General features: G+C 38.8%; 2 protein-coding genes across 3 annotated transcripts; one reads left to right on the top strand and one right to left on the bottom strand.

The window, feature by feature from the left end:
• The first annotated feature begins 428 nt into the window (after window positions 1–428).
• On the top strand, window positions 429–4,835 carry LOC130552632 (membrane-spanning 4-domains subfamily A member 8-like). 2 transcript variants are annotated; one of them, XM_057331451.1, is made up of 7 exons: window positions 431–651; window positions 1,010–1,187; window positions 1,370–1,486; window positions 1,810–1,866; window positions 1,963–2,127; window positions 2,512–2,619; window positions 2,711–4,835. In XM_057331451.1, the coding sequence occupies exons 2-7, from the start codon at window positions 1,011–1,013 to the stop codon at window positions 2,771–2,773; spliced, it is 687 nt and encodes a 228-aa protein (XP_057187434.1). In that variant the 5' UTR covers window positions 431–651; window position 1,010; the 3' UTR covers window positions 2,774–4,835. The 2 variants fall into 2 exon arrangements, with proteins under 2 accessions (XP_057188213.1, XP_057187434.1); XM_057332230.1 differs by lacking the exon at window positions 1,963–2,127 and having other exon boundaries at window positions 429–651.
• Window positions 4,836–18,979: 14,144 nt separating this feature from the next.
• LOC130549723 (uncharacterized) lies at window positions 18,980–20,033 on the bottom strand. Its single transcript, XM_057327053.1, has one exon. The coding sequence runs from the start codon at window positions 19,910–19,912 to the stop codon at window positions 18,980–18,982; it is 933 nt and encodes a 310-aa protein (XP_057183036.1). The 5' UTR covers window positions 19,913–20,033.
• Window positions 20,034–22,523: the final 2,490 nt, after the last annotated feature.

Consider the following 22,523-nt stretch of genomic DNA (forward strand, 5'->3'; position numbering starts at 1 on the left):
TTCTGAGAGCATGTGAAGGCATGCAGGCAGCATAAGCCTATAGTCATCTAACAAGAGATACCAACCTATTCTCATCAATGCATATGCCAAAGTTCAATTTTGCATGCATATGATACGCCAATCCTTTCTACTGTGTTAACCCGGTGAAGAGTAGCCATTTTGAAACGTACATGAAGAGGAAACACTAAAATAATTCAAATAATACCGTTAGGTTTAGGGTTTGGGTAGAGGTTATAATATGCATGCATGCTAAAATTAGGATTAGGGTACAGGTTAATAGGACAAATTGCCATATATGCACGTATGCTAAAATTGGCACATCATACGCACGCAAACATTGCCGTATCATATGCACGGAAATCTAAACTTTGGCGTAAGTATTACACGATATTGCAACAGCGTGTTATTTATACGCAGGTCGATAAGAACAGGTAGCTCATACATACAAGGTGCACCCCCTTCCTCTTCTCACCAACGTACTTATTTTACTTCTTGTAATTTCCTTCGCCAAACGTGAGGAACAACATTCTCTTACACATTCAGCAAACTAAAAGTTATGTGATACTGTCACTAAACACCGAACATAGTTCCGTATTCACCGAAAAGGAGAAAGTTAAAAACTAAAGGAAAACAAAAGAAATCACGAAGAAGGTGAGTTTGTTTTTAATTCAATCTGTAAAATTCACATAACCTTTAAATTCTTAACAACTCTTGAAATGTCAAGTTCAGAGAGCTTTACTTTTAAGCCAGCATTTCTTTATTTTACTAAATGAACAAGTTTACTCTATAAATGTTATGAAAAAAAACAATGCTTTACTTAGAAAAGTGAGGAAATTGATTGCCTTAAAATTAAACACTATGCATTCTATAATACCGTGTATTTTATATTTTACCATTTTTTTATTTTTCTAGAATGGTAGAGACGTGGTTGTTTATAAGTTTTAAGAGAGGACAATTATAATTTGTAGTAAGGTTTAACATTATTTTTTACATCTGTTTATTGCTGCAGGATGTCCAGGAGTGTATCTCAGGGTAAAGGGGTGACCGTCTTCACCATCAACTCAAATGCAAAAAGCAAACGGCCCACTGTGTGTCAGTTTCTGGGTAATCTGTGCTACAGTTCAGCGCGTTTAATGCTTCAGGGTGTCAAAAGGAAAATATACCAACACCCGATAAGAGTACTCGGGGTGAGCTGAACACTGATAAAGACATGACAGCTGACATTAGAATGGCCCCAACAAGTTTTTGGACACTTAAGCCACACTTCATCACGTAAATGAGAAAATCTCAGGATATAGAGTTCGACGTTAGAGATTCATGCCAATTCTAACTGGTGTTGTATAAAGTACCGTGTTTTCATGTTCTTTAGATTGTGCAGATATATATCCTTGGAATCATCCACATCATAACAGGGATTTCACTGGAAAGCCACAGAATATACAAAGACACCTTAATGTGTAATGCTCCCTACTGGCTTGGTAGTGGGGTAAGAATTTTGTCTCATTCTGTCATTCTTATGCTCCTCATTAATAATGTAAAATAAATATTCTCATAGCATATTTACAAAGTAACTATTAAAGGGATAGTTCGTCCAAAAATGAAAATTATGTCATAATTGAATTAAAATCATGTAATTTCATACCTGTATAAATGACTTTTTCTGATGAACACAAAGAAAGATATTTGGAAGAATGTTAGTAATTTTCAGTACCGGGACATCATTGACTACTATTGGTTGAAAACCCTAAATACTCTTTATTTGTACTGGTTTCGATGGAGGTCAAAACATTTGTTTGCTTTTCCTTTTAGTTCATCATATCTGGAATCATGACCATTCTTGCAGACAAATATCCAAGAAATTGTCTGGTAAGTGTCTATTAAACGCTTATTTTACATTCGGCAGTTTGCTTTGACCGTTTCGGTTCTGGTAAATTTACTGCGGGCTTATTTTTTGTATTGCAGTTCGCCCTGGCTGTGATCCTGAACACAGTCAGTGGAATATTGTCTATGATAGCTGTAGGACTTTATTCATGGGACTTCTATAAAGTCTACGATTACTCATCAGCTATCAACCCCGAGCAGTGGAAGCAAACTAATTCATTTCTATACATTGAGGATTCGAATGTGGTAAAGATTTTTTTCTTAAGATGAGTTAGTCAGTGGTTCTCGACTGGTGTGTGTCAACCCAAAAAATTGTTCACAATGAACTTCAGGAGAAAAAAATGTCATGCAACTTCATCAAATTGTAGTTAGGATAGCACAATACATCTGTCACTTGGTAGACTTGAGCCAAATGATGAGGATGTATACATACACATATACAAAAAAAAACATGAAAAATACTACCGGTTCACACACGGTTTGTGCAATTTTCAACATGTTGGGTCACTTTGTACTGTAATACAATACTGTATCTGGATCCTGAAGCAAAACCAGTTGAGAACATCTGCTGTAAGACTTTGCTCTACAAACGTGCCTTTATTTAATCCTCACTGATCTTTTCTGATCTAGACGAACCGTGAAATTCTAGATGTCGTGATGATCGTTTTTGCCGTCCTTCAACTCTGTCTAAACATCACTTCCATTTTCATGTCTTTGAGAACATGTTTCAGGAAGGATGTAAGTGCAAAGATATAGGATCATCACAATTAAAACAGATAAACACACATCATAAAATGGATGAATTCTGTAATATGGTTTGGTTTTGCAGTCCGTGGACGCCCCTCGATCTCACAAGCTGCTGCCAGAAGTGATGACTGGAAATCCTGAATGATAGAGAAAACAAGATACACACACAGGCATGAAAAGTCAAATGTTATTTTGAAGTTTTTCTCTTGTAGTAGAATCGCACATCATTTCTATTCCTGTTCGTTCTTTTCCCGTAAGTTTTGGTTTTGTAATTTACTGAGACCCATAATAATAATAATAATAAGAGTATGTCTTACTTGTGTACACAATAGGTCATTAGGGTACAAATCCCCCAAAAGGTACAATATTAAATTATGTTCTGTATACCTGTAAAGGTACAAAAAAGAACCTTATGGTGCCACTAAAGCGACAGAAAGGTACAATTTGATAATGGAAAGGTACAATTTGATGAAAGAAAGGTACCATTTGGCCTGAGAAATGAAAATTATGTGGCAAAACTTGTATCTGTGACTTAATTTCTCACAAACTTGAACCAACCAATGTCCTGTGATTGAAAAAAAGGTTGGTGATGTAGGGCAGACTAGACTACGTTCTAATGAGGACATAAATAAAAAAATAAATGAATGAATAGAAAATAACTTAACATAAATGTAACTAGGGATGTGACTGAAGGGGCCATTGAAACCACCGTGGGTCACATATACATTATTAGGACATTAATTAGGACTGAGCCTTCACCCTGTGCCATTCAGCTCACAGACATGGTTATTATGATAGCACATGATTGAGACGCAACAACCATAATACAGTAACAATCTATATACAGTATGTGTGCCCTATTTAACCAGCCAATGACTTCCATCTTTATCTCTTTCCCTGCCACCGTTGTTTGGATTCAGAACGATGATACAAACATACACAGAGTATTTACTGCTTTTGGATCTGTATATGCTGTACTGTTGTATAAGGTGGGTATCAGTACCATCTTCTGCATAATAGCAGGATTGGCAGGGAAGCGTTGTCTCAGTCTTAATTGATGAGAAAACTCATCATTGGTGGGGAAAGAGTTAAGGATTCACCAGCTAATCGGCGAATGAGCGGTGCCTTGTTATACCTTTACAAAAGGGCACAACGTCACTCTCCAGCTAATTCTTCTACACTACCTGATGGTGAAATGATCTTCCAAATTCCTTACTCTCTCCCTTAATTGTCTAACAATTGGTAATTCATTATATAAATTCAGGTATTATTGCTTCCTTATGATGAATTTATTTTGAATTTGATGCTTTATTGCTGTCCTCTCAAGATATATGCCAAGGGAGTTCTATATAAGAGTTGTACATTCACTCTTTTCCACCAATATAAATCAATGATTCTCATCGGATTCCATGCTGTGAGGTCAGTTAAACGCCATTGGCTATTTTAAGATTGGGAGGAGCCACTCAACATGTCCTGCCCTAACTTACATTTACATTTTACACATTTGGCAGACACTTTTATCCAAAGCGACTTACATTGCATCATACTATACATTTGTTTCTAAGTATGTGCAATCCCTGGGATCGAACCCATGCTAACGCCATGCTGTAACCACTGAGCTACAGGAAAGCTTTAGTAATCTTGGTTGTTTTGTTTGGTGTTGTTTGGTTACCAACAATCTTCAAAATATCTTCTTTTGCATGAAATAGCAACAGGGTGGGTAAATGACGACAGAATTTTCATTTTGGGTGAACTATCCTGTTAATGTTGTTTAGTGTCAAAATTAAACAAAGTCACATTAAATAAAAAGGTTTGCATTTGCTTCCTGTATCATTTTGATTCTGTAATGCCAACTCTGTTCATGTAGTGTGACATGCTCCCGTAGAGCCGGAGCAGAGTCAAATCCCTGCATGGAGGAACATAATAAAAGAGGAAACATGCTGTGCACAGTGCACATCACAGACTAAACCAAGCACAGCAGTCCTCCAAATCATGTGAGTCTCTTAAAAACATGCTGATTTTTCGGATATATTCAGCACTTCGCTGCTTAACGCTGGGAAAGTTTGACAACAAAATCAGCGTTGTCCCAAAGCTGACTATGTGAAAACCACAAGCACTTCAAATAAGAATACATTCAGATTAGTAGCTATTATGATATGAGAATTTATGACATATTTAACTTTGTCATTCATTTATTCATGTGTTGAGAGTTCAATAGCAACAAGATCTTTCTTTGTGAAGTTATTAATAAATTAAAATAGTTATTTTTACTTTCATATGAAGTGCTTTAGAAAAACATCTAGGAAAGCACATATAGGTCTTATGAAATGTTCCTGGAATGAGTTGAGTGTATATTGATTTTACGCTGAGAAAACGTGTGGTATGTACAGTACTTTCTGAACACTCATACATACATACAACTCTCTTGGCCATATATCTATCTGCTGTTAAAACTTTCATAGTTTTCATGGTTTCAACTGTTATGTACTGTATACTTGGTGAAAGTATAAAGAAAGAGGATGAAACCGTTTTTGTATAGTTGTCAGGTACTTCTGACCTTTTCTGGCAAAAAACTAAACTGAATCATCAAGATGCTGTGATTCCTTAACTTCACCACACACGCATACACACACACACACACGCACATTACACACACACACACACACACACACATGTCTGGTTTATTATCTCCGTGGGGACAGTCCATAGGCGTAATGAGTTGTATACTGTACAAACTGTATATTTTATCCCCTAACCCAACCCCTAAACCTAAAGATCGTAGAAAACTTTTTGCATTTTTAGATTTTCAAAAATTATCGTTCTGTACAATTCATAAGCTTTTGTGCCCGTGGGGACCTCAATTTTGGTCCCCACAGTGACACGTGTCCCCATGAGTTGGTGTGCATTCAGGATTAGGTCCCCACTAACATATAAAAACCAAGTCCACTCACACACACACACACACGCACACACACAAAGACAGATTGTAGACACATTTAAAAGTTAAAAACGTGAACAAAGTAAAAAAGAAAAAAAAATGTTACTTCAAGGTGTGTGTTACTTGACTCTCTATATTTGATAGTTTTGTATTATTTTAAACCTTCAGGCTTTTTTGTGTTGTTTTGCAAAAATTTTTTTTACAGCATATTACTTTCAATGCCGATCTTAGACGTCTGGGGGCCCTAAGCAAACCTTTGTGGGGGCCCTTGTCAGTTAAGTTTATAAATTTAGATAAACATAACTGTAAACTATAAGAAATAAAAAGAATAAATCAATTAACACACTTAAATAAATAAAAACTAAAAAAGACAAAAAACATTAAACTGACAGTTAGAACTATTAAGTTGAAAATTAAATTCACATTTTGATTCAAATGTAAATATTTTTTACCCAAAGTAACGCGTGGCTCTGGAACCATCTAGCTGTCAAAAAAACTTTAACTAACCAAATGAGTGATTAACAAAATTAAAACATGATAAATTTAGTTTACTCAAGAAAGCTTTACGAAAATCAATAATTCTCTAAATGTGATGACACAAAAATTACATATCATCATGGGCAAACGAAATACAGTGGACTGCAGTGATGACACCCACATGAACACTGTACAGCTGGTTTTGTGACTAAGTCATTCTTTAAATGCTATTGAAGTTAGAAACGTGTATATTAATGTGTAGCCTTTGTAACTTTGGAGACGGTCCCTAAATCCAGACTATCGAACGTCCAACGTCAAACCAACTTTATGCCAGTGGATAAATACTGGATTTATAATCCTGTACTTGCATAATTTGGCATAACTACAAAAACTTTTGCTTCGCGTTGTTGCCGTCTTTTTTCGCTACAGACGGATAGCTCTGTTTTAAAGCCATGGCCATATGTAAAGACGCATCATCACATCATGCGCATGTCATCACCTGCCGCGCACTACATGATGTCCGAGACCGAGTATGTCAAAGTAATTAAATAAATTAAGTATTAAAAAGGAAATTTCCAAATGATTCCTGTAAAGTTGAATCTGCAAGTTATAAAAATAGCGTGTAGTGTTTTTGATTCGGTACTCAAGGGGGCCCCCTGGTGGTGCCGAGGCCCTACGCAGCCTGCGTAGTCTGCATATAGGGAGCATCGGCTCTGATAACTTTTATACACAATTACAATCTGTTTATGATTCGTTTTTTCTAAATCTGAAATGCATACATGTTCTGTGAAATGTACTGTACAGTAAAGATTTTCGAAGGAACGCTAACGCATATATGAAAGAAAATTGTTGAACGTTTTCTCATCATTCATTTTTGTTGTTCTGACCACCATACAACCAAAGTGGATGACATATTGCCCAGCTCCAAAAAGCATCTTAAAATAAAGCCTGCACATTGTGTCACACATAAGACCTATGTGTGAGCAATAGAGCAAAATCGAATTCGCTGTGTTCTGACAATCTTCCCTCTGCTCAGATCTCATTGAATGTCACGTCAAAAAAAGTTCTTCAATGCCACCAGTCTGTTTAGCCATTCCTTTATTTGTAAAGAAGTGCATAATGGGTTTCCTTTGAGTCTGTTGTCAGAAGTAGATAAACAGGGCAGTCCTGGAAGGACCAAACAATACTCTGTTAAATGAATCTTTGACAAATGGAGATGCAGACTGCCCTTGGTTTTCTAGTTCACAGATATCATTCATCCTTATAGCAATTTGTCTGTAGCATCTAAATGTCTGTCATCTTATTTATTTGCAGTTTGTTTCCTCTTACATCCGAATGTTCGCAAAAACCTCAAACATTTGTTCCAAAGAATGCAAAATAACTTATACACGCAAGCTGTTCTCTTTATTTGTTTTTCACTGTTTGTTGTGACTGCTCAATAAAATCCATTAAAGCTTGACGGATGTTTTCTGCCTGTCTGTCCTGATGGTTATGGGCTTCAATGACATTGTGATTATAGCTATCTCAGTCTGTTGTTCTTCAAGCTGCACATCATTCTCTGGATGGAAGAGAGTGTTTACAGACTCCAAATTGCATTTCTTGAATAAGCCGTGTAGGGCACTGATCAGGTACTTCACATTAGTTATTCTGGAGTCATTTATATGTAGTTAGGCTACTGTGGAAGCTGCATTTCTTAAAATACGTCCCTCTGAAAAGTTATGAAGCATCTCTTCTAATTGGCCAAAGTGTATTTCATATCACTGCAAAAGTACACACACACACACCTGTACAGTACCTCACATCCCTGACAACCCCACCTTCTAAAAAGCTACTATTACCACAAGGATACACAGTTGATGAATCAAATAACATCTGTGGTCCTTCGTGTAGCAACGTATTAGCAATTTACACAGAAATTCACTACAAATCTCTGTTGTAGAACAGAATGAGAAACTCTATTCCAGTGATGTTAACCACTGTTCTACATTTTACTCATAAATCGAAAACACTTTTCCAAAAACACATTCAAAATTCCGGAGGGAACGCATGGCTCGGAAACGCTATTCCTCATTTGGGTCTAAGGACCATTAACTGCTTTATTCTAAAATGAGAACAAGCCCTGTAGCAAAGCCCTTGTGTGATCTCTTAATAAACAAAACACTTGATCATTCCACTTATACATTTTCAGCCATTGTCTTTGGATTTATATGGATTAATCCATTTTGTAAATATTTACATGTCGTTCCATTCTTCAAACAAAACCATAATGAATATCCTAATCTCTTTTTATAAAATATTTGAAGACGTGGCTTCAACTAAGGAATATTAATTGTTGATCAAAGCTGGGGTGGGTGTTTCTTTTGGTTTGTTTTTCCCAGCTTCCTGGGTATATATTATATATCTCTTTTGGATTGTCCAACATGTGCAAAAAATAAAACAAATACCTTGTGGGCAGATTGTTTACATATCGTGCTGTTGATTTTTTTTAGATCCATCTCTGCTACTTCCTCCATTCTCTTCAGCATCTTAAATAAAAGCGAAATTCTAAAAAATGATAATGATAGGGCCATTAAATCCTCTTTTCTTTGATAAGGCAAACATGAAAGATACATGTGGCAATGTTGATTTAGCCATTATTTGAAATAAAATGCATTCACATATTTAATATACAGTATATATATATATATATATATATATATATTAATAGCGAGAGAGCTCATAACGTGTAAAAAAATAAATGTCCTAAAAGAGATAAAAGACATTATTACTGTCAAGTGAACATTGTAAAGGTGCTGTGTGTAGATGCAGTGTTAAGTGTTATTGTCACTCTCTTACGCCCTGAAGGAAGAGATAGATGGAGACAGGGGTGTCGCTATTATCCATCACAAGAGTGACTTGTAAAGTTTATACAATGGGCGCCCACTGATGTGCAATTGTTTATTCAAGTCTGTTTCTATCTATTAGTTCAAACGCTCCCTTGTATTTAGTATTCAGAGCAGATGCCTCACAGGGTGAGCACAAATAATTAGGAATAAAGTGTTTTGCTGACAGGGGAGAACCGCGCACATATACAGTATCTGAGATGAACCAGTATTCTTTCAACTTAATGCTGTTATAGCCTACAACTGTCTCCTGATAAACAGATTTGTTTTATAGAAAGCTTCATCTGATAAATTCTAGAATCTATTGTTTACATAGATTAATAGGCATTTTAGGTATTTTCTTTTGGTTAGACACACATTTTGAAAATTCTTCTGCCACCACATTTCTTTGCTTTAACAGATGCGAGGAAAATATTTTGGTAGCTTTAGAATTTGGCCAAAATAAGGTTTGGAAGAAAAACAGACTTCAGGTCAGATGTGCTTTTTTGATGCCTTTAAATGCTACCTACATAGGCAGCTCCAGGGGCGGTTCTAAGGTGAGTGGATATCCGGGGCTTAGCCCAGAGACCTCCACATATGTGTTCGAATACAGTGGCGTATCAAGTCAGGTCAGGACCATATGCAAAAACTTTTAACGGGGCACCTCCGTCTGTTCGCGACTGCGTTGCGCATTACTGGACATCGGTCATTTACTCAGGTTTTTATTTCAATGTTAATGCGCGTCAATCGCGCTCAAATAGTAACGGCAGACCCCAAGGGAGCGCAAACTCCCAAGCGAAAAAAAGAGGGATAAAGCATCAGCGCCAATAGCTCTGTGGTTAGTGCGTATAGTGCCATATAGTGAGTTTGATTCCCTTTTCAAGTGTCTTTTGCCGGTCCCACTCCCCTGTCTCTAACCAAAGTTTCCTGTCTTTTCTCCACTGTCAAATAAAGGCATAAAGCCTCTAAAATATAACTTAAACAAAAAAAGAAAGAGGGAAAAAGCAACACAGCCAGGCTAGCCAGCGTTTTGCACGTGTTTTTATACGCAACATGTGAATGGCCTTAACATTTCTGTGAAAAACAGTTATCAAACTCTAATAAGAGTGTAAATGATTATACGTATGTATTAAACTTATTAAAGGGGTCATATGGCGCGAATACGTGGTTTTTTTTTGTCTTTGGTGTGTTATAAGTTGCCCATGCATGTATTAGACACGTAAAATTGCAAAAATCAAAGTGTCGGAACAAAAGATGCATTCTATCTTAAAGCGAATGCTCACCCAGACCTGCCTGAAACGCCTCGTGTAACCACACCCCCACAAATCTACATCAGTTCGTGGTATGATTTGACTAAGACCGCCCAAATGTATACGCAAGTAAGGTGGGCGTACCTGTCAGTACAATCGCTTTGGAACCTGATGTTCCAAATATGGTAAGAGGCGTTACATTTCCGTCACATGCTTGCAGTATTCGACCAATCACTACGCACTGGTTAACTGGCATAGCACACCTTGCTTTTCAGAGCGATGCGCGTTTCAGAGAGGCGGGGCTAAGAGGAGATACAAACATTCACGGTATGTGGAAAATACACCGTTTTTGAACCTTAAATCGTGTTTACACATTGCATTACATCTAAAACAAACCATAATATTTGTTTTAGCCGTGTCATATGACCCCTTTAAATAGATGACAACTAATAAGACCTCTCTATACCCTTAACCTCATCATACACTTTATTATAAATACCTGTTAGCCATTTTCAAATATTTTCTTCATTTTGTTGAAAATAAATGCCTGTATGATCTGATTTGTGATGTGAATGTAGTTCGGCAAAAAGTGGATTTGATCTTGCACTCATATGTATCGTCAGTACACCTTGTCACACGTCTTACTCACTACACCACAGAAGCTGCTGGGAGAGTGGTGTTGTTTTTACACTCTAAATGTTTTTTTTCCAAGAAGAAAAACCCACTCACATTTGCCCAAAATGTGAACGGCCCCTAAGTGATTAGTACATGGCATGGTAATAAAAAATTCGGGGCTTCAGCCCCCTTAGCCCACCCCTAGCGCCCCCACTGGGACTGATTTTAGAACTCATGTAGTATCTAGTCAGCATAGTTGTAATTCTCTAAAAGATAAAGTATGAATGAGGTTGACCTTGATATTTTTCAGTGACCTGCCACAGATCCAAAGCAGAATTGAAGAAATGGAAAAATGCCTGGTCCTTGAATTGCAAAATCAATGTTCAACATTGATTCACCCTTTAAAACCTTTACCAGCATTTAATTTATCTTTGTATGAGATCCTAGCACTAAGAGTTTGACTTTAATTTTGTTGTGACCTTGAAGTCAGACTCTGAAACTCAGCACATCTCATATCTGAGCCAGCGGGGGCCAGTAATTCTCTATAGAGACAAAAATGAGCTCCATCTTTCACCTCTATCCATTTCCTGGCACAAAAACACCTTTGCGCTGATTTAAATTGTATGTAAGGATATTGATATTGCACTCATTTATGGCTTTGCATTTTGCAGAGATTGAAGCTGCACACAAAGCCCATGGGGGCCCCTCAAACGCAGTGTGATCCCTTTATAGAATGTATCAATTGAAGCCTTGCTTGCCTGCTTAACAAATAGCTCTGAACAACAAACGGATATTTGCCTTTGCATTTTGTGAATACATTAAGATTCTTCTTTTCTTTGCTCCTCCCGAACAACGGTACATAAATTACTTATATCATTTAAATTTGAATTCATTTTCAAGGGCAGAATAATTATCGTTTTTTTGCCAATTCCCAGAGCTATGCTTTGGATTACAATGTTTTCCTGAATTAAGTGTCATTTGTTATTGGAGATACTGTTATTTTCTAGACACTGAACGCTTGTTTTTACCTTATTAATGGTGTCGCGTGTAACATGCAACCAATTTGCAAAAATGTGTTTCGGTAGCTCAATATGTACAGCATTACATTGACTCGAAGGTCATTGGTTTGATTCCCGGGAAAACACACAAACTGATAAAATGCAAGTCACGTTGGATAAAAATGTCTGTCAAATGCATACAAATAAATATAAAAAATTGACTGTTTTCAAATAGATTTCTCAAACATTTCTTCTGTATTTTATACATGTAGGTATAAACATATGCCATTGGTTGAGTCAGAGTTGCAGTGGTTGGAATGACTCACTTCATCTTTAATTTATTAACTTTGTTCAAAATGATCAAATGAAAATTCTGTTTTCATTTACTCACCCTTAAGATGTTCCAAATCTCTTTAAATTTCTTTGTTCTGATGAAAACAGAAAAACAATATTTGGAAAAATGCTTCTTGGCCACCATAGAAAAAATTACGGTAGGTCAAAGGTAAAGGTAGGTCAAAAGTGCCCCAGAGCTCTTTGCTTTACTACATTCTTCAAATTATCTTTCGTGTTCAACAGAACAAATAAATGTATAGAGCATTTTACCTGGTAGTTCTTGGTGGCCAAGAAATGTTTGGTTACAAGCATTCTCCCAAATATCTTTCTCTGTGCTCACCAGAACAAAGACATTTATACACATTTGGAACAACTGGAGGGTGAGTAAATGACACAAGATCCCTAAAAGTCACACAACACAACTATAAAAGTTTGACTTTAATTTTGTATAGAAAAATTAATCACCTTATGAAAATGTCGCTTATTGACCATTTGGCAAAATGTAAACACTGGTCCAGAGACACTTTGAGATTCAGTTCTTCGTTTTGTTTTTATTATTCATTTTATATTTATATTTCAGTTGGACATGATCTGTTGGTTGTTTTTTCTAAAAACTGAAACAGGAAGTGCAAGTAGACCACAGTTGTTTGCGTCTTGCAAAATGGTCTATAAAAACAAATACATGCGGTTTAGTATCATAAGCAAGAGGAAATGAAATCTGTCAAGACTACCACATCCCAAGTGCATTTTCTTTTCAACAGACATTGAATTTTCTGCCATTATATCATACTTCTGCTTGCAAACCGCTTCACTGCAACTCAGCCCTTTCTGACACTAAGAAATGAATTGTTGTGCATATTTATGCTTCATTATGCAGAGAGATATGCCGTGTGTCCCACACATTGCACCTTCATCATACGTTTCAGCAGTCTGGATGTGTTGCTTGCCACACAAATCTACAACTGGCAGCTTTAAGAGACAGTTAAAATTTTATTTTAATGGTTTGAGCGCATACTGGCATTTATTTGCATAAACTTTCTTTAGCCTTTAAGCTTCTACAAGTTGTTTTAGTTTGGTAAGTTTGGGTAAAAGGAAAAAAAAAACGTTAGATTCATTAAAATATGCTTTATACAATCATTGTAAGAACTTATATAATACAGTACTTCATAATAATTAATACATAAAAAATTATCATAGTTCTTTCTAGAGGTCAAATGTCATTGAGTACACAAATGAATGAGACCATTTCAATTTTTTTTTTCATTACTATTAATAGGTATTTGTTTAGGTAAAATGATCATTTCTGTTTTATTCTGTGAACTACTGACAATAGTTCTCCCAAATTTTAAATATAAATATTGTTTCTATTTGCATTTATTTGGAGAAAAAGGTAAAAAAAAGATGCTCTGTATTTTTAGACCTCAAATACTGTAAAGAAAACAAGTTCATATTCACTTTTAAACAATACAACAGTCATATTTGTACATGTATTTAGGAAAAGTTCAAAAAACATTTTTTATGTGATAACCTCGATTTTTATCACAGTTTTAATGTGTCTTGTCATGCTGTCAGTCTTTCACATTGCTGTTGGATATGAGGTCATTACCACATTTTTAATTTTCTCTTATTGCATTTGTTTCACAGAAAATGTATTCATTACCAATATACATGATATTTTTTGTTTGATTGTGTTCAGGTTGCAGTGTAGTGCAGATTTTTCATTTAGTTTTTTACTGAATCGGGTTGGGATTTATTTTACTATTAAATAACAATTGCTTTGACTGCTGTAACACTACAATAAAAACATATAAAACGTCCATATTACATTTGGTCAACATCACAGTAAACATTTAAATTATATCCTTTCCAGTTATCAGTCTTTTGTCTGTTTAAATTATGCTCTGCACACAAAACGATAAACAGACCATTCTCCATTTTTATCAGCCGAATGATCAAACTTCTGCCTCAGCAAGAAAGTCGGCAACAAACATAATAATTTTTCCATTGAATTTGTGCAAGATAAGAATGAAGTGATTTATATCTGACAGACCGGCAGAGAATATCTTAAAAAGTTGGCAGGAAAAAAATCTGTACTGCAACTTGGAAAGTGCAATTGTCAACAAAAACAAACTAAACAAATGTGACCCTGGATCACAAAACCAGTCTTAAGTAGCACGGGAACATTTTTAGAAAAAGACAGAAATACATTGCATGGGTCAAAATTATCTATTTTTCTTTTATGCCCAAAATCATTAGGATATTAAGTAAAGATCATGTTCCATGAAGATATTTTGTAAATTTTCTACCCTAAATATATACAAACGTTATTTTTATGAGTGGATGGCCTGTTACAGTGCCTCTGATTAACAACTTCAAAGGCAATTTTCTCAATATTTAGATTTTTTTTGCATCCTCAGATTCCAGTTTTAAACCGTTGTATCTCGGCCAGATATTGTCCGATCCTGACAACCCATACATCATTAGAAATCTTAATTATTCAGATTTCAAATTATGTAAAAATCTCAATTTCGAAAAATTGACTCATAAGACTGGTTTTTTTGTCCAGGGTCACAAATAATAAACTAGTAATGTATTCCTGATGAATGTATTTGTTGTGATACAAATGCAAAAACAGATTGCAGAGAAAATGAAAAAACCTTGTAATCATATTGAAATTTTACAAATGAAAAAGGCAGCCGAAGCCCGTCTTGCACAGCACATGGTGATTAGATGGCAGTCATGGCCTCTTGGCTTATCCCCGGCTTAAACCTTGATTCACATCCGCTGAATTATTTTACAGTTGATGACAGAGCAGACAGGAATCAAAGTGTGTCTTTTACTTCAAAAGATGTAATGACAGTCCAGTGAACTGATCTCCCAAATGTCTGAATCTACTTTGAATATTCAAATGAAGCATCAGTATCATCCAGGATATATTAGCGGCTCAAAAATGAAGGTGAGCCAGGCCTTATTGAGGCAGACACTGTCAGTGTTTCTTTCCAGCTCCAGGAGGAGACTGAATATTAAAGCTTTTGTCATTCCACTGCACTGTCTCTCATAGAACGCCCGGGCAATGTCCTCCATCACAAGGATCGTTTCATGGCCCGGCCCTTATCGGATCAGATTCACATTCAAGTGACATTAAACTGATGGATTACAGAGCAAACACAGCCTGAGCGACAGTCTTCAATCACACAGCTACGATTAACTATTCAAAATGTCCTCATTCAATGCTACATGTGCTTATTTTGTCACCTGTCACATTCATAATGCAACGCTCTTACAATATGCTTCGGTTGCACATCGCTTTGGTTTATATATTAACAATCAGACAGAGCTTCCCAGAACCTCATTGATCTATTTGGAAATGTTAGATGAAATATTCCTTCTATGAATTATACCACAAGGCAACTTCAGCAGGCACTAAATATTCAATAAACAGAAGACGTTTTTCTATATACCTTTCAATGCTGAATGAATGCTTCAAAAAATGATACAATAACCAGAGAGGCAATGGATCAGAGGAACGGGGAGTATGCAAATCAACTTATAAAACCCAAAGTAAAGCAGGCCTGTTAAGCTTCAAAAAGTACTGAATAAATGAGGAACAAGCTAAATTGTTTTAGTTTTCTTTAGTGACAACATAATTGTCATCATCACGTTATTGTTTCAATAAGTTTTTTTTATTACTCTACAATCTAGAAAAATATAAATAAGGAATGAATAAGTGATCCTATCCTTTTGAACGGTAGTGTATGTGATTTGAGAGATTCTGCAAAGCATCTTTTGTTTGCCAGGGAAAAGATATCATTCATAGACACAATGCTTCTGGTCCCAAACCCGCCATCAACCCCATGGTTACATTTGTCATTGTTAATCTCGGTCCTCTGACTCAATCAAGTGTACACAAGGCCCCAGACCTCTGCCATGGTCTTTGTTTAGCTTGTACATGGAGACCCACTCATCTCAGAGGTAATTCTGATGGGTTTCAGCGTATATAAAAAGTTTCAATACATGAAATAATGAGAACCAGTGGCACAGTAAATTACACTCTGTGTGCAAATGAAGCACTCGAGATTAATTTGATTCTGGCACTACACTCGCTGCAACCTGATGAGTCCAATTTGGGGTCCAAACGTACACTGCACGCTGGGCCAAACACAATGAATAGTTTGAAAATAAAATCAATCGGCAGTGGAAGGACCTCTCTGTCGAATTAAAAGGATTTTCGTCTACGTGATTAAAATACTGTAAATAATTCTTACAACATACTATCTGTGCTTGTACTCAAATACATTAACGATAACATTGGGCTTGTCATCATTTTAATCTTGTAGAAACCCAGAAATATGATATAACCTTGATGTTGTTGAAAGGTAACAGAATAAACTATGGAAGTATTGATCCTAAATTCTGTGTAAACAGGTTTTTGCGACCAAGGACTGAGAATAAACCTCATTCGTCTTTGATCTTTTTTTGCAGATATTAGGATGTCTAGTAATATTTCACTGTTGACACCGGTGTGAAATCTGTTATTTATCAGCGTCACACTTGTATTCTGATCATTTTGAGTAGTTTAAAGGAGCTGCAAGCAATTGTTTTTGGAATAATTTACAATAGCCTCACAAGGTGACAGAATAGGTGTCCATGAGAAAATCTTTCGGCTCTATAAAAGGAAAAACAATCTGACCACAGAACGCTATTGTTCTGGCAATCTGAAAACGTTTGTCTTGTTCGGTTTGCTGTTATTTGAGATGAGCAGCAAGTCACTTAGCGGCGATTCACATTTCGCGTCTAAAAACGCACAGAAAACTGCAGCCGCGCCACTTTCTCGACTCAAATGACCCGCGGTATGCGTGCGGCACTCTGAAAAGTTGATTTATTTCCATCTCGATGCGGTGCCGAGTAGGGGTGGGCGATATTATATCGTTTGCGATATACCGGTAGAAATTCCCCACACGATAGGAATTAGTCTTCCCGCGATATAAACGATAAATTCTAGTTGATGACGTATTTCTTTGTGAGACCCATTCACAGCTCATATGTGAAGTGAAAACGGGTATAGCGGAGGGCGGACGTGAAGCTGAGAAAGAGTTTGCACTAAAAGACGAGCTCTAAATCTCGTTTAGGTTGGCACTGTAGATGCATCCGAGTTAATGTTTAGTTTCACTTTCGTTTTATTTAATTCGTTTGTTAAGTATTCGTTGATGGTCATAATACGTTACACCACAACATTTACTTTGGCTAAAAGTATTGCGCGCGTGCACAAATTGTTTAATACGATTTCTTGCCTGTTATATACAGGATGAACGGAGCGTACAGTGCGCAGCTCGCGCCCACATGTGCTTTCATAGCGACAGTGTGTCATGACTCTGCTTCATCATGTCATGTCTATTCTTGGTCTTGTAGCAGAGTCATGACAAAGCCTTAGGTTTTATGTGGAGAGAGATTGTTGACCTTTCGGCTTTCCATACTCTCTCTCTCCGGTCCGCGTCTTTGTTCCCGCCATCTCGTTTCCTCGTTTACTTTCCCTGAGTGTTTCATTACCCACACCTGCCCTGTGTGATTATCCCTCGTTTGTCTTGCCTTTATATTGCCCTCTTGTTTCAGTGTCTGGTTGCTCGTGTATTGTATTTGCGTGGTGTCCTTGCGTTTTGTGTACTGTTTTGTTGCCAGTCTGCTTGACGTGCGCGTCAAACCTTGCTGTGTGGATTATTCCTTGTCTTGTTGGAAACCTACCCTGTGTTACCTTTTTGTTAATCCGCCTCTCTGATTGTGGATAACATTAACTGTAACAGTTTTCCCTGGTTCATTTCTCGCAGTGATGAGCCGACAAAGTTATTTGGAAGCACGTTGTTTTAATCTCACCAAGCGAAAGCTCCATCCATCACTATACCGTTTCACAATTACTTGAACTCCCGGGTGGTTTCACGAATTTATGAAAAACAACAAAAACTTCTAAAAGCAGCTTGCTCCCTTTTAGTTCCGTCCGCCACTTTTTCTCTCACACACATGAATACCCCGCACTACTTTTCCCATCATCCCGTGCGGTCAGGACTACAAAGCCCATACTTCTTAAAGGGACAATGCCCATATTCCCGCAACACTACCCCCACTCTGGATGGTGATTAAATTATAACACCACTCCAGCACCATGACATACTGTTGCAGGTCAGTTATTACATTTTTCAACGTAACATTTCAATAACAAATTCCACAATGCCGATAACAGGCAGAAATGCATTCAACACATTATCTCCCCATATATATATATATATATATTTTTATATATATATATATATACACTTTTTTTTTTAGTCCATGCACATTTCCTTAAATGAAGCATATACAATAGTCCATGAGCTCCCAAGCAGAAACTTACTTTTTTTTCAAATTCAACCCAACAGGGTGGGCAAACAGTCCATAAGGCAAGGGGGTAGCACGTTACCGGGGGAATAGGGCAAGGTGAGATTGCAACTTTTCCCTCAAACAGTCCATTTTTTTTTAAATGCTAGTAATCCAATTTGGGCACAGTGCTTAAAGTCCATCATGGGTTAACGTTTAAGTTCCTTAATTCTGTTTGTCCTGTGGGAAGAGAGAATTAACAACAGAAAACAATGCATACACTCAAATGCAATGCATGGCAAGAAAATAACGTAAATTAGCAAATTAATCGTATTCTCTTAGACAATAAAGTGCCTAACAACAACAAAAAAACACCACCCGGGTTACATAGGAGAACACTATTAACACTGGACAGATGGTATCAAGATACATTCACATGCTTCAGTTTTTTTTTTTTTTTTTTTTTAGAACAATGCATACAAGACAACATGAACAAGAGTCTCCCCTTTTTTTCTAAAGTGTAGCAACTACACTTTAGGAAGTCCATTCTCCGTACCACTTTGGCTGTCTTTTGGTTCGTAGTGGCCTTTCCCCCTTTTGGCCATAAACAGTCCCTGTTAGTTCCTGTGGCACCGTGCTACCCCCACTGAGCTCAACATCCTCAGGCTCAGGCACTGAGACATCAGAAATTATGTCAAGAGTGGGTGTTTTATCCCGGGTAACGCTGTCCACAATTTCCTGGGAGAACAGGCTGTTTAGGCTAATGTCGACATTACTAGGATCATCTTCCAGGCTGGGAGGAGAAACTTCCAGAGGCTGCCAGGATTCAGAGTCTTTGAGCACCCAGCTGTTATCCAGCGGCTGCCGAGCATGGTAAGGTTTTAGTTTATCGTGATGAACAACTTTCACCTTTGCCTTTGGGCTTTTCTGAATCCTGTACACAAGATCATCCAGGTGCCCCAAGAAGAAGTAAGGGCCCTCATACGATGGGAGGAACTTCCTGATTTTGTTCTTCACTCGTTTAGTCCCTTTTATGAGGTACCACACAGCATCGCGGATTTTGTACTGTCTCCTCGCGACTGTCTTGTTGTACTGCCTTTTAGCACGCTCAACAGATTGACCCAATGCTTGTACTACTAGAATGTATCGGCTAAATCGTTCGGTCTCATTCATGGGGCCCATCAGATCAGCAGCAATTCTTTCCATGGGAGCTCCCACTCTCACAGTACCCATAAGCGCTTGGGGTCTCTTGGTGGGTCGGGCCTTTGCAGCGCAGCTGGTGCATGTACGACACCACAGCGTCACATCTTCCCGCATCTTATACCAGTAGTACCTGGTCTGTAATCGAGACAACATTCGCTCCACTCCGAAATGTCCGCCGACAGGTCCATCGTGCATATAGTGCATGACATTCTTACAGAACCCTCGCGGCAAGATGATCTGGGGGTAGAATTCAGGGCCTTCCATCAGGTAGAACCATCGTAATAAAATTCCATCTTTTAGATACAACCTTTTCCATTGGCTCCAGTAGGCTTTGGTTGCTGGTCCGCAAGGTGACACTCTGTCCCAGCATGGTCGCTCTCCTCCTTCTTCCATCCACCTTTTGATAGGAGCTACTGTATATCAGCATCAGCCTCCTGAGCGGAACGGAGCTCTTCGAGACTCCACCCGAATGGTAAGGTGTTGCTGGCAGTACTGATGGTATCTATTACCCCCACTGGGCAGAGCGGTGAGGTGGATGTTCCAAGTGCATGGGCTGCAGCACTACCATTGAAGTTGCATTGCACAGCCTGGTGACACAGCTGTGGTTTACTTGGGCGAGGTTCTTTGAAATGGCAAGGACAGGTTGAATGACAAGGCCGTCTGGACAGCACGTCTGCATTTTCGTGGTGGCGTCCAGGGCGATGCACAACCTTGAAGTCGTACTCTCCCAGCTTCTCCAGCCATCTCCAGCTAATTGTCCCTCTGGTTCCTTCATTTTCATAAGCCATTGCAGGCTACTATGATCTGTGCGTATGGTAAAGGATCTGCCAAGCAGGTACTGGCGAAAGCGTGATGTGAACTCCACAACGGCCAACAGCTCCCTCCTGGTGGTGCAGTAATTTCTTTCAGTCTGCGTTAAGCTCCGGTTACCATATGCTAGCACTCGTTCCTCTCCATCCTGGAGCTGAGACAGCACAGCCCCGATTCCAAAGTTGCTGGCATCCGTGTCGAGAATTAAGTCATCACTATCCATTGGATAGCTTAATACGGGAGCAGTGGTGAGCAGCTCTTTGAGTCTATTCAAAGCTTGTTGATGCTCCGAAGTCCAGTGGAAACGGGCGTGTTTCTTTAGAAGATCATGAAGGGGTTTAGCAATTGTGGCAAAGTCTTTTACAAACCGTCGGTAGTAGGAGGCCAGACCCACAAATTGCCGCACCTCATGAACGGTTGTTGGTTGGGGCCATTCCCAAAGTTTCCGCACCTTCTGCGGGTCTGTGGCAATGCCATCCTCAGAGACAATGTGCCCTAGGTAGGCTACCTGGCGGCGGAAAAGACAACACTTGGAGGGTTTGAGCTTTAGATTAGCTTGGTGCAGTCTTTCAAATACTTGGGCCAGACGATGGAGCATTTCCTTCACATCCTTTCCCAGCACAATGATGTCATCCAGATAAACTAGGCATGTTTCCCATTGCATACCAGCCAGGACGCGATCCATTAAGCATTGAAAAGTCGCCGGGGCATTGCAAAGCCCGAATGGCATGACATTCCATTCAAACAGCCCCTTCCTGCTACAGAACGCAGCGGCCCTCTTAGCTTCTGGGGTTAGTTCCACCAGCCAATAGCCTGAGGCTAAGTCCAGTGTGCTGAACCATTTGGCTGTTGACAACGTGTCCAACGTATCTTGGATACGTGGAAGTGGGTAAGCGTCTTTAATGGTGCGCTCATTTAAAGCTCGATGATCAACACACAGACGATATGTTTGGTCTTTCTTTTGAACCATTACTATCGGTGAAGCCCAGCTGCTGTTGCTTAGGGAGGCTAAACCAGAATCAAGATTCTGCTGAATCTGTCTGTCGGCATATCTCTGCTTCTCACACGCCATTCTACGAGAGGGCTGCTTCACAGGTGGGCCTGGGCGGGTCTGGATGTCATGCTGCACCAAGTTTGTGCGACCGAGGTCTGTCGGGCCGGAGGAGAAAACATCACGGTAAGCAACGAGGAGCTCTGCCAGATCACGCTGTTCTGTCTCTTTTAAATCTGCGACACTTTCTGCATACATTGACTGCAAGTAGCTTGGGACAGTTGCGTGAATTAGACCTTTAGATGATACTGATGAAGTGGGGGCCGGTACTAAATCTGCCAGCTGGAGAACTCCAGCAACGACTCCCTTCTTTATCTTCACATCAGCTGGGCCAGGGTTGTATAGCCTGATGGGAATTCGATTATCTCGCTGGGCGTCAACGACGATCCTCACCACTAGCACCTGATATTTCTCCATGAAGCCTTTAGTTGGACTCAGCAGCACGTCGCCCTTTACATGCCCCCGAAAGTGTGCGTTGCCCGGCACAATATACTCACGTCCCGCTTCCAGAAGAGTAGTACGTGCTATGCGCACAATGTGTACTTTGGGTTTGTCTTTCGGAGTGAAGTAAGGTATTTGCTCACTGAAAAGTATTATTTTCCGGCTGCCGAAGTCAAGACGTGCTCTTGCCTGTTCCAGAAATGGGTGTCCCAGAATGGCCTCCGTACCCTCTGCTACATCTGCTACAATGAAGTTAACACTGACTGTGTGAGTTCCTATTTGAATTGGGACATCAACTTCACCAAGAACGCCAACATTCAAAGAGCTGATTCCCTGCAGTGCTTGTATGGTGGATAGTCTGAGTGGGGGCCTGACATCGGCTGTAATGGTCTCATAGCAGTGCCGAGGCAACACGTTCCTCCTGGCTCCACTGTCCAAAAGGGCGCACATTTCCATATTATACAGCAGGGTGTGTATGCACATTTCAGGGCCGCTACCTTTGACTCTCAGAACTTCTGAGGTAGGTTGAGTCTGGGGTAATGCTGGAGATACATGTTGCAGGTTGAGCCTGGG

Source organism: Triplophysa rosa, linkage group LG1 (genome assembly GCF_024868665.1).
Source record: "Triplophysa rosa linkage group LG1, Trosa_1v2, whole genome shotgun sequence".
In the NCBI taxonomy this organism is placed as follows: Eukaryota; Metazoa; Chordata; class Actinopteri; order Cypriniformes; family Nemacheilidae; genus Triplophysa; species Triplophysa rosa.